The sequence below is a fragment of the Chironomus tepperi genome, unplaced genomic scaffold (genome assembly GCF_022539635.2).
Source record: "Chironomus tepperi strain 1889 unplaced genomic scaffold, CSIRO-AGI_Ctep_v1 contig_346, whole genome shotgun sequence".
Classification (NCBI taxonomy): domain Eukaryota; kingdom Metazoa; phylum Arthropoda; class Insecta; order Diptera; family Chironomidae; genus Chironomus; species Chironomus tepperi.
In genome coordinates, this window is record NW_027226468.1 from 987,084 (window position 1) to 1,000,879 (window position 13,796).

A 13,796-nucleotide genomic window follows, 5' to 3' on the forward strand; every position below is an offset into this window, starting at 1 on the left:
ACAGAAACCCTTCCTACTTCTAAAAATAGAAGACAATAATAGGTAAGAATATAATTAAAGTAAAACATTATCTGAGATTTTGTGATACAATAATTAACATAAAACTCGCAATTTTCTCGCCTTTTTTGCGTTTTACTTTTCATGCTGATAGATTTTACAGTTCCAAAAATACCCGAAAAGAGGATGAACAAAGGAAAGGAAACAGTAGAAATTAAAATATTTATAAAAGCTTCAAAACATTTGACATGGGTTAAATTAGGAGCATAAAGAATAGCAGGAAGAGTTGGATACAAAAAATGGAGTATCATGGCATGATTATACATGTCAAAATGGAAGAAAGTTCAATTTTTCAATAAATTGCAATGTTCTGTTGAGTGAGGTGTGTTTTGTGTGGGAATTTCCGATATAAAACTGTCGATAGAAAAGTTTTTTATTTTTTCGCCAAATTTACTCTTATTTTTTAAATCTCTAAAGGAGGAAGAACTTTGGAATGTTTATCTTTGATAGCTTTGGAAATTAAATTATTGTGAGAAAAATTTAAGATGTTAAAGATTATTTCGGAAATTGTGAGAAAATTGTTCGAAATTGAGGAAGAAAAGTTCTATTTTTTAAATTTGTTCAACTTTAAGATAATTTGAACAAATTTGAAACTTTTTTGAAGTCTAAGCGAGCTTTTTGAATTTTTAAATTAGAATTTTTTGTCATTTTCTGAAATCTAATTAAGCTTTTTGAACCAAAAATTGAACTTTTAAAACACTTTAAGCTTTTTGAACCAAATTTGAACTTTTGAAAACAAATTCAAGCCTTCTCAATTAAATTTGAACTTTTCTGAACACAAATTGAACTTTTTTAATCAAATTTGGATTCAGTTAGGTTGAGATTTTTGAACTGGATTTGAAATCTTTGAAAACTATTCAAACTTTTTGTACCAAATTAGAACTTTGTTGAGTACAAATTGAGTTTTTTGAAATGAAATTCAAATTTTTGATGAAATTTTGGGACTTTTTAAAGTTAAAATTATAGTTCTGAAAAGAAAATTGAGCTTCAAACCTGAAAACTAAGCATAACATAAACCATTTTATCCCTTTTTGATCGTTTCATCACCTTTTGATGTTCTTTATTGTTTTTATTCAATTGTTTTATTTTTGTCTGTCTTTTTATGGATGTGATACATAATTTCATACAATATTTTCACTTGTCATTTTCTAGTCAATAATAAATTGAAGATGTTCCACACTTTCTTTACTATAAACTTTACCTATTTTTTCAGCACGAAGATTCATTATTCTTTTTTTCATAAATTTCTACAAAAAAAAATGCTTTTTTTGAGTCAATCCTCATCAATAGGTCAATCATAACGTGAAGCATCACATTTTACTTTCTTTATTGTGTCTTCTCTTCATGCCGCATCATTTTTTGGTAATTTTTCATTATCATTATTGTTAATATTATTATTATTTGTCAACATTAAGAACATAAAAATTTTTCTTCATTTTTCTTGTTTTGTTATTACTTAAAAGAAACTCTTTATTTTCATTTAATTTAATGATATGTTTCAGCATTTGATATGTCTATACAAGAAATTTCTTTCTTTTCTTCTTGCTCATTTACTGTAAAACCTCAAATGGGTCTTGACTTATTCTTCTTTCAATATTTTTCTCTCTCTTTCTCACTCTCTCTTGTTTTGTATGTTAGTAATTTATCAATATATTTAATTAATAAGTTACATTATGAATATATTTTCTTTCTTCATTTATGGTTTGTCCATTTTTCAATTGCTTTTCCCTTTTCATGAACTTCATGATCTTTTTAGGTCTTGTGAAATTAATTTTAATATCAGAGTTGTTGAACTGCAACTAGAAAAAATTAGATTTGCGTGGTGCTCATCTTTAGAATGAGTGTTTTTTAAGAAAAAAAAAGTGTCTTTTTTGTGGATCAAAAAATGGAATTTGAACTTTCGGGTTCGAATCCCACTATCAGCCTAGTATAGTTTCGGAAGTTTAGATACTTCGACTTGTAAAGTGTAGCAGTATAATAACGAGAACTTAGAACTAGACCAATGTTAGATGTTAGAATCGATTGTAGATGGAATGCCAAAAGAAAGAAAGTCTTAAATTCACTCTTAGGATATGGAACTATGCAATGATAATTCAATAGAGATGTCTTAATGTGAAAACAATTTATTTGAAAAAACATATACAGGAAGTTGACTCTCGCAAGCCAGCGATAACCAGTTTTTGGTGATATCTGAAGGAGGCCTAGGATCACAATTGATCTGTACTGGCCAGCTATTTTAAGTTTTCGAATGAATATATCTCAATAAATTATCTGTGTCTGTATTTGCCCTGATCCAAAAAAATTGGCAGATTGCAATACAATTCCTGTTGGATTTGCTGCTTGGTTGAACACGATTCAAGTGAGTATTGTGTCACTCTCCTCAACAACTCTCAGTAGCTCAAAAGGTGAGAAACCTTTGATTTTTAGTCAAAAAAGTATGAGTTCGAATTCTAATTGAGCTAAAATTGTAATGACTCTTAAAACTTTATTAGTAAGGTTCTAGGAACATATTTCGAACTTCTATATTTCGCGACACATCTGCAGTAAAGATGACAAAACGTTGTCTGATGACAGTAAAATCTTAAAACAATTACCTTAATTTGATTCCAAATTTTATTCCAAACTTAACCAATTGTTTCTAAATTCCTAAAAAATCATTAGTCAGTCAAGTCCAACAACTCTGCTTATTTGAATGTTCAATAAAAATTAAAACTCATCTGTAACTTTTTGTTGTTTTTTTGATACATTTTATTTATAATTTTTTTCACAATTTTTTTGTTCATTTTTTTTTATTTTAAATCTTTCTTATTTTGGAAAAAAATTTGAAAGTGAAAAGGGTGGAACAATTTGATGCCGCTATGTATAGGCCTGCTCAATAATTTTACATTCATAATCTTAATCAAAAAAAAAAAAATGTTTTCCCATACATATAAGTCATGCTCATTAATAAGTATAATATGTGATTTTTCCGTGCACCACAAAAGAAGAGCTTTTATAGCCATTTGATATGTCTTTAATTACCATTTTTTTTGATATGTATTCTGGAATTTTTTCATTATTTTTTTTGATATGTTTTCATATATAATAAAATAAATTGTATCACATGACAATACTTGCGCGTGTATGTATGTAGGTAGGTATGCAGCATGGTGGCGATTTTAAAAATGAAAAAAAAATTCAAGCAAAGCTGAACTTTATGCGATTCACTTCCTCATTTGTAAATTTTCATTAATTTTTTGTGAGTTATCCATGTTCATCCAATTGACATTTTGATGGCTTATTATTGACTCCATTTATGGTTTTTTGCATTAATGCTCAATGGCGGTTTTTCACTCATCCAATGTGGCTGATTATTATTATTTTAATTTATTATTCCATGCATTTTATAAAGCTACGAACGAATAATTTAATTAGCACAAGTTATGAATGCATTAACGTCAATGTTGTAGTTGGTTCCTATGGGAGCTAATATTATTTCTATAAATTATGCATCCCATTATGTACTTGATGCTTTTTCATCTCTCCTTTTATGAAAACAAACATAATTAGATTATGTATGCTATTTTTACTGTCCAACTGGATGTGCTGCATTAAAGTGCTCTCTCTGTGTTATGTTTGTGGATTTCTAAGAATATATACGCGTTTATAATTCTTACATTGCATAATTTTATTTTACAGCGAGCTCAGTGAATTTAATTATATTTTAATACCCACGATGAAGTACTTCTAATGCTGTAAATTACTTTGATATTTTAATGCTGAATATTTGCTTTAATTTCTTGTGTGACATTTTAATTCAAACGAATTTTCATTTCACATCGTATTTTTAAAATTTTGAAGATTAAGTAGGATCTAAAGAGATGCTTTGGTGTGGGTTATGGTGAATGTAACCGAGTGGAGCATGCTACGATTGGTCGACCCTATGTCGGAGAAAACCTGCCATGTCATGGTTAGATTCTTAAATTTCAAGTTCTTAGCTAAGCATCAAAGGAAATCAAGGTCGACAAATCACACCTTGCTCTTTTCGGGAATGTAATTATGAGTTTGGAATTCCTTTACGTATTAGTCAAGTAATTATCAAATGCATTTCCCATATTTTGGATCATGATCCCATACGTCGATGTAATATCATTCCTCATGTACATCACTGTGTCTACAGCAAAGCACAAAAGTGTCCTGACGATACCATGACAGGTGATTTTGGCCCATTCTTATAGCAAACAATGAAATTTGTCGAAGTGTGTCACTCGGGCTAAGCTTTTTTATCTCATGATGTTCTTGTCTATTGAAAGTTTAGGCAGATGTATCAAGGAATACTTCAGTGTTCTGCGGTTGTCCACAAAGAGTTTTCCACAATTGTATCTTTTGAGATGAAGTGGGTTCAATTCCTAAAAAGTGTTATCAGGAATTTCGAGCGACATATTGTCAGGAATTTAAGTCTTCCTCGTCAAATTAGACAAAGAGTGCTGAGGAAGCCAGCAATAGAGCCAGTTTCAAGCGACACCAGTCTGAGGTCATGGATCACATTTGATCTGTACGACCAGCGAAGTAAGGAAGTCAGTAAGTGCAACGCAACTTCTGTTATGTTTCTCAGGAGTATTGTTGCATCAAAAATGCTCTTATACTGAATGAAATTATTCATGAATAAATAATTCCAATTAAAAAACTTCAATCATAGCAATCACAAGCTAGTTCTTACAATTTCTTATTAAAAGTCAGTTGCTTCTTTCATCCCTCGAGCTTTTCCAATCAATTCTTCAATTTCTTTCTAGTTTCTTGCTTTAATACCATAAATATATTTTGCAGAATTACATCTTCTTTGACTATGCAGCATATTTAAGCAACTTAATTAATATTCATGGAAAAAAAGCTTTAAATTTTATATTTTCTATCCAAAACATCCAGCATAAAAAATCCAGACGAAACGATAACAAAACCAAATTAAATAAAGTATCATGAATAATGTTTCATTCAAAATCCAGCATTCAGCATAACAAGCTTTAATGTCATAGAACAATTTTTCCACAATGAATGCTGACAACACAGCATGAATGGGGAAGTGTATACAAAAAAAAAGAGTAAAGTGAAATTTACTTCTTTTTATTACAGGCAACATTGTCGTGTGACATTAAAGTACTGAATGGAAGGTACGGCATGTGCATACATAAAGGGAGATAAAAGTTCAATGTAAGTCTTCATCATCATCATCATCTGTGTATATTCATTCAGCTCTACCCTTTTTTTTTGTGTTCTGTATCCTCATCCGTTCCGTTGATTCTTCGACTCATAAATTCATGTCACAAAGTTGACATCAGTTGACTTGCAGTTAATTAAAAATTAGATATTACAAATGTCAACTTGTGTGTACTTTAGCATGAATCAACCTCAATTGCCAGTTCTGATTTTTTTCCAATAATCTTATCGTCTCATTCAAATATCCATGCCATAAATTATTATGATTAAATTAGTTATTTTTTTTTACATCATTAGAGGAAAAAAGGAGATTGGCAATTCCAATTAAGTATCATAATCGGTAAGAGCTTAATGTCATTTACATAATGATGATGATGATGATGTTCATGCTGAACAATATGCAATTATATTATCATGAATGAAATGTCAAGTTATCCTGTAGACAGGACAAAAAAAGAAAGAACGAGGAAGCTTTCAATGATGATTAAGTTTGTCATGCTTAATGGAACTTCCGTAATTAATTCTAGTCGAATCTATATCAATTCTATCTTTATGCCACCCATGCAATGGCTTTCTTTTATTCATTCAATGTGTGCGTGTGTGTGTGTGGTCTTTAAATTTAGTCTCATTGCCGATGATGATGTTGGACCGATGATGTTTACGTTGTTGTTGTTGGAGTAAGGAGGGCATGAAAAAAATTAATTTCGACTTAGTTAATTACAGTCAATTAAACATATCAAACGAGATATATATGCACAGCTTTTAGGAATGTGCTTCCTGAAAGCTTCCACGTTCCTTCATTGACTTCTTTCTGTTCATGACATTTTTGTCTTTGGGAAAATTAATTTCAGACATTAAATGTCATTAAAGACTTACGATGAACTTTTTTTCCTGCTTCTTTTCCAAAAATGGGAATATGGAAGTTAATTTTTAATTTAAAAATAAGAATCACTTCCATGTTGTGCTTCATTTTATTTTTGTTTTGCAACTTTTCCGTCTGCTTTTTTTGAGTTTTATGAAGGAAGGAAATTGAAATTTGTGACAAGAAGAAAATTGGGTAATGTCATAAATATATCTTTTTTGGAAGCATTATTTAAAGTATATAGCTGGTCTTTGAGTAAAAAGGAAACGAAATATTAGTGTAGGCGTCAATTTGTAATGTAATCCTGAATGTTATGTGACACAGAATTTATTGCTGGAATTTTATTGGAATATCGGGATGAAATGGAAGTTTTCTTTGACTTTTTTGATGAATTGATGGAGCTTTGATGCTGACTTTTGTTATAATCTTTCAAAAATGGATATGCATTTCGAGGAGAGCTCAAATTGCGCAATTTTGTCACTAAAGCACCGTTAAGTCGCCGCATTGATGGAAAATGAAAGTCGCTACATCGTGCTTTTAGGAATGCATAGGAGATATATCAACCCTAACAGACGAATCGTGCTCATGAGCCCATTAATAGAATTTGGAATACTCAAATATACTTTATGAACATACTAATAATCAAGCTTATTTGAATAATTATTATAAGTATTCTGTATGATCTTTATAAAGTCAGATTCAGCACGTAATTGTCACGGCGCGGACTTCATCATACAAATATTGATTTTAAATAATTAAGTCTTACTGAATCCATTAACTAACTCATCTACATATCCCGAGCGACACAAACGAAGAAGTTCCTACTACAGAACTCTTTAGGCTTAGCTAAAATTCTTTTATTAACACCAAATGAAGGCTCTCTAAATATGGCAACCATATAGAAGCCAAATCAAGTATGCAGCTTATCTATCAAAGAGGGCTTATATAATTTAATCGTTGATTGAGATTTCTGTTTCTATTTCAACTGGAGCATATGATTGAACTAGAACATGATTTCAAATTGTTAGTTATATGCTCCAGGCAGCATAGTGTAGTTGCTAGTGTTTCGCTACGTCGCTATATTGACAGCCAGTCATGATGCTATGTCGCTATATTGACAGCCAGTCATGATGCTGCCCTTCGGTTACATGATTGCTGATTTCGGCTTTTGTGCGCAGTAGAAAATTCAAATTTGCCGCTTGGTGCTGTTCGACATAGCACCTAGTGACAGCTTTTGTGAAATGTTTGATAAATGTCCCTAAAACTACCATGAATTGTCTGGCTGATTACAAGATTTTGCAGCATTTGCAGCTCGCAAGAGTCGAGTTGCCTAAAGTTGACTTTTTCACACAAAATCTGAATAGAATGTTCAAATTGAGCACTCGATGTAGTATTATTTTCCACGTGCTTTTACAACCCGACTGGATATCCAAAAGCAATCTACCAACAAAGTTGAGGAAAATCGCACAGAGCAGCTGTTTATTTCCTACATCTACATTAATTTAACCATAAATGCATCAACATATGCCATCGCTATCATCTTCTTTGCTTCAAGGCATGGTTCTTATCAGATTACATCATCCTTATTGTTATTGTACGCATGATGAACGCATGGAAAGTTTCACATTCTACATATTTTACTGACTTTTGTTTCTGCTTTTAAGCCAGTCCCAACAGTAATTTTTTCTCGTATAAATTGAACATTATATTCTGTTCTGTTAAGGTATACATGTACTCTCTTCAATATATATTTTTTTTCTTATTTCTGATGTATTTTTTTTACGAAACAAAAAAGCAGAGTGTGGCTTTCTCAAAAACGACTGTTAATTTTTTCAAAAAAAAATATTTTTGTCGATAAAATTCAAATTTTTTTTGATCGTTACTTATACTTTTCTTCGTAACGTAAATTTTTATTTTAAAATAAGTTTAGTTCGAATAGCTCGAATTTCTTCGACAATCAAATATCGAGGAATTCGAATTTGAGACGGCCACACTCTGCAAAAAAGCTTCACGTCTTATATTTTGAGGAACAAAAAACGGAAAGTAAATACATTTTAATAAAAATATCATTTTTCATTCCTTAAATTTATTACTCACATGGGCATAAACATAAATATATATTTATATATCATCTTGTCGTTGGAAATGGATTAAATGTTAAGGACATTCATAAAGCTTTAATTTTAATTCATTTATATACTCAATTAAGGAAGAAGGAGTCTGTAACATGCAATAAAAAAACCTTTTTTTTCACTATATTTAATTCTTTTTTTCATGATAACAAACATTTAACATTCATCATCGAAAGAAATGGCTTTTTATGTCTTCATCTTCTTTCTTCGCTTCCTTCCTTCCGCTTTCATCTCGTCTGATGAGGGATGCGAAGAAAAAAGTATGAAGAAGAAAAATTTTATTTCGTTCGCCTTCAAATTCCTTTTCAACTTTTCTTAAATTCTCTAATCCATTGAATGTAACAGCAACTAAACTATTTATATAGGAATTGACGGCTGTAAATTCATTTTGATATTATCAAGATACATAAAAAAAGTTTCCAGCAACAGAACAGTATCTTTTTTTGATTTTGCAAAGATTTCGGTATCAATTTGAGTTGGTGCTTGGGTTTTTAGGTTGAGGTAGGGCTGAAAGTGAAGTTTTGAATGGGAAGCTTAAGTTTTTCTAGAGCTTGCAGTCGACTCGGATTTTTTATGGAAAAGCCGACTCAAGTCGACTCGACTCCATATAAGATTCGAGTTGACTTCGAGCCCTTTTTACCTCGTTTTTTTCTAATTTTGACAGATTTTCTGATCATGATTAGCTTCTAAAGTCGAGATAGTCTACTTAAGTATCCTAAAATTGTGTTTTATTAGTTACTGTATATCGAGGAACCATTAACATTGCGGTCAGATTGTTACAATATGTCATTTAAGTAGATCTGATGATGTCAATCGGGTTAGCAACAGACAAAATTGATAAGGTCTTAATTAACTCGTTGTTCCCGAACAGATAAAGAGCAAACTCATGTCTACATGTTCATGCTCAATCTAATTGATTGAGTATACTCATGAGGTAAGTTTGCTCATTATCTGTTAGGTATTGGATTGCCAAATTGACTTCCCAAAGATCACTTAAATTCCAAATTATTTCAATTAACCAGTAATATCCAAAAACGATCTATTTCAACATCAAATAGACAGCTTTTGTCAAATTCACGTCAGCAGACAAGGATCATGCTCATGAATATGTATGCTATTGAGTATACTCAAGTGTACGTTCATTTAGGTGATTATCCTTACTGTCTGTTAAGATCAAAGTTTCTCAAACACATAACCTCAAAATCTCTAATCATATCTCCACTCCTGCCTACAACAACCAAAAATCCAAGCACAAACTTCCCAACAAAATCATTTTAAACGTAATAACCCCTTACAGACAAATTATCTTACTCACATGAATGTTGTGAAGAAGTCGTAGACATGTCTGATGAAGAAGCTAGCTATTTTCAATCATGTAAATGCTTTATAAATTTATTTCCTTTTTTTATGTTTTTATTATTCAATTTAAATTTAATTCACTTTAAAAATCTTCATTTTTTTGTCTTCTTTAAAATAAGAAATATTAAGAGATAAAAATTGTTTTTTTCTCCAGGACATGGACATGGTGATATGAAAGAGTTGACTTAATACTTATAATACAGTAAAATTTGATATGTCTCATTTTTTATTTGTTGTGTATAAGTGTGTATGTAGTTAAATTTTAGTACCTTCTCTCATCATCCAACCGATGGTGGATTCAGATTGCATGTTCAAGGTGTCGTTAATAAACTTTATTTTTAGCATAACACAGTCGTTAATTTGAATTGTTCTTGCTCTTGGCTCATGTGTTGATGAAATCGTTATATTTTTTTCGTGGTGTCACTGCTGGGTTGAGGTGTGATATTTGATGTTTTTATGAGCTTTTTAAGGGTTATTTTGATGTATAAAGAGTTTTTAGGGATGTTTTGAAATTTAAAAAGTTTTTTAGGGATATTTAAAAAATTTGGGAGCTTTTTGGGGATATTTTGGGAGCTTTTTAGGAGATTTTTTGAGAACCTTTGTGGGATATCTTAAAATTTTAGAATTTTTGGGATATTTTGAAAATTCTGAAGCTTTTTTTAGCGACATTTTGATTATTTGGAAGATTTTAAGGGATATTTCAATATTTATGGAGCTTTTAAGGGATATTTTGGAACATTGAATGTTTAAGGGATATTTTGGAATTTTGGAAGCTTTTATGGATAATTTAAGAGCCTTTATAGGATGCTTTGGACTTTAAAGAGCTTTTCTTGGATGTGTTAAAAGATTGGAAGCTCTTTCAGGGATATTTTGTGAACTTTTAAGGGATATTTTCGAATGTTAGGATCTTTCATGGATATTTTGTGAGCTTTTAAGGAATACATTGGTTCTACGAGAGATTTTAATGGATATTTTGGTATTTTTGAAAGCTTTAATGGATATTTTGGGAATTTTGAAAGCTTTCATGGATATTTTTAGATTTTGAGAACCTTTTAAGCCCTTTTAAGGAAATCTTAATAATTTAAAAGCTTTTTAGGGAAATTTTGGAAGCTTTTAAGGGATATTTTCAAACTTTTGGAGCTTTTCAAGGATATTATAAATTGAATGTTTGAAAGCTTATTAAGAATATTTGGATATAAAACCCTAAATTTCTGATTTTTATAATCTATTGACATCTATGTCATTTGTTAGAAATCTTAGAAGCTCCTCAATAAGCCCCAAGCATGAAAATAAAACTTCCACTCAACCGCTTCACCCTCCAACAACCCTGCAGCTTCACATGTGCTAATCGCATCACATATAATTTTCATTGCCTTCGCAACATGCAAGATCCATGAATCCAGCCGACATGCTTCTCAACATTTACTTAATCATAATAATTTTATGTTAAAATCTTTATGTGATTTTTTTTCCTCATTTCTCCCATGTGTATGTCTATTAAGTTTTAATATTATAGATTTTTTTTTTCCTTTTTTTATATAATATTATAATATACTTTAAAATAACGATTGCATGTTTCAAAGTCAAATTTCTCATAATTTTACTTTAATTTTTCTCTTTCACATTATAACCTAATGATATGTATAAGAGTTACTTTATTTTTTTCAATATAAGTGCCATTTGATTTTTTTTTTATTCATTTTTTTGCATTCACATGAAACGACTGCTTATGTACTTCCTTGTTGAACAAAACTGCAGCATTTATTTGTGACTTTTTTTCTGATTTTTTTTTTATATGAAAAAGAAAGTAAAAATGGGAGAGAAAATAGAACCACTATGTAGAACTTAATGGCCATAATAATCATTTTGTGTGATTTCACTTCTGTTTTTTTTTTGAATGTAGAACTTTATAAGCGCATTTTGCATTTATGCAGATTTTTACTCATTTTTTTTTAAATTTATAATCTAATTCTATGTATAATATCATATTAATATTCAATATTCATTCTCACGTTCAGCATGTTTTGTAGTCATTGATGGGTTATGTTTCTATTTTACAGATCTCTTCCATGATGTTAAACGCTTTTCACCTGCTGTATGTTCAATATCTTGATTGAGCTGTAAATATAATAAAATAAAGAGCAAAGTTATGTGAGACGTGAATATGAGTGCACTGAAAGGGGTAAAAAGTAAGCAGTTTATGACGTGAATGAGTTGTTGAGCGAATGTCTGTTAAGTTTTTTTTGGGTTTAAGGCATTAAATCTTCATGATATTTGGGATTTATGTTCTATTTAGTAATTCTGAGGAGAACATGGAGGAGATGATAAGTCTAAAGTAGTGCTGCTGAGTTTTAAAGCTATGAATTGGTATCGTGTGCGACGTGACAGAGCTACTACTATTAGAAGGGTTTCCTGAAGTCTCGGTTTTGATGAATTTTTGAGACTGAGACTGGGATCCAGACTTTGATCGAGATCCAGTCTAAGATCGTGATCCAGACTAAGACCGAGGCCTAGACTGAGACTACATGAGACTTCCGGTTCACGAAAAATCTTTGGGATCGAAATTGGAATGTCTTGGTCTTGATCCAGAGAATTTTTGGTCACTAGGGTATCATTTTGTCGCTGTGTTAACGACAAAATGTCTAACAAACTAAAGGTTACTATTATGACTATTGTTTTGCAGTTGGACGGCGGAGAAAAAATGGAATTGCTGTAATATGCTTCTCGGAAATTCTAGAATTATTGCTTTTTTATCATAGTTCATTTTTCTCTTTTCTAGCGACGTTTGACTAGTCTATATAAAATAGTATTTTATACAACTCGGAGCATCCCGAAAAGCACAAGTCGGTTAATCGATAATCGATCTTAGTCTGGTTCACTTTGTCTTGATTTTTGATCGATTAACCGATTTTTTGCTATTCGGGCTTATTCTCATATAGATACTAGAAAATGACCCCATCAAGCATGGTGGTAAGATTTTATTTAACGACTATTCGGCATTTTAAACTTTTTTGAGTTTTTAAAAAGGTAAGGGTGGAGGGATAAGGGTGAGGGGGTCCTAAAAGCAGAGCTAGAAGTCGATATAGAATAAGTTGACTCAAATGTAGTCAACTTCTAGTCGACTAGGTTTTTTCATGGTCGACTAGAGTCGACTTTGAGCTCTGCTTAAAGCTTTAATTTTTCATATCACTATACAAAATTCCGTAAGGTCAAGCATACTTCAATTAATGCTCATCATCCGATTCAATCCTTGTCAATTCTCAAACTAAACATCAGACAGCATAAATTTGCTTTATTAAAAATTTAGTTCGACATAAACTTAGAAGAATGCAGACAGGATAGAGAAAGAAAAAGCAAAAAAGTTTCTTTTGAAATCAGATCCAATCTCGATCACGTTTCAAATCGAATGAGAAGAAAACTTTTCTATTTCAACTTTATCACTTAAAAATTATCTAGTTTCAATCGACTTCACGTTCTCAAGTTGAATGACAAATAGTGTTAAAGTAAAATGAACCATAACGAGCAAATTAAATGAGCTGCAACATGTTGACTTACAATTTTATCCATTGCTACTGTTCCGATGCATACAAGTGGATCCTTGAAATACGAGCAGACCTAAGCAGGAATAGAAATGAGAAGAGAAATTGTAAATTTTATGCTGACAAATTCAATTACTCTTATCATTAAAATAACAAAAAAGTTTTGAATTCCATTTGTCGTACCTTTCTTGGAGCTTGACGATGTCGTCGTTGCAATTGACAACATAAACCTCTGTAATTATGTGCGGATAGAATTTGAAAAAAAAGAAAAGGAAAAGTTACAAATGGATAATTCTTAGCACTTTTGTCGTAAGTCAGTTTGAGGTATTCAACAAATCATAGTTAATATATGTCACATAATTTCTATGACAAACTATATATTTTCAGAAAGGCCTTATTTTGGGCTGTATGAATCCGCCATTTTTGGAACTTTTGAATCGGTTATATCGGTTTTCTATCGGTTCAAAGTAAGGTGGGAAACAATTGCTTATAACTTTTGAATGGATTTATGAAAATTAAAAATTCTTTTTGATTTTAAAAGCCTATAAAAATCAACAGAGCTTTTTGAGGTTTTCAATTTTTTTCAATGAACGTTACATCATTTTTGACGACCCCAAACTTCAAGATTCAAGTGCTTATAACTCGATAACTAAA

General features: G+C 30.9%; 1 protein-coding gene across 3 annotated transcripts in view; it reads right to left on the minus strand.

The window, feature by feature from the left end:
- Positions 1-1,085: 1,085 nt before the first annotated feature.
- The window catches only part of spab (space blanket), a 39,292-nt gene continuing 26,581 nt past the window's right edge, over positions 1,086-13,796 (minus strand). For all 3 annotated transcript variants that reach the window (XM_070644864.1, XM_070644866.1, XM_070644863.1), the window contains exons 5-7: positions 13,326-13,374; positions 13,159-13,218; positions 1,086-11,721 (exon numbers count right to left, since the gene is read on the minus strand). In XM_070644864.1, coding sequence (XP_070500965.1) covers positions 11,653-11,721; positions 13,159-13,218; positions 13,326-13,374 — 178 coding nt within the window. In that variant the 3' untranslated portion in view covers positions 1,086-11,652. The remainder of the gene's footprint in view (positions 11,722-13,158; positions 13,219-13,325; positions 13,375-13,796) is intronic.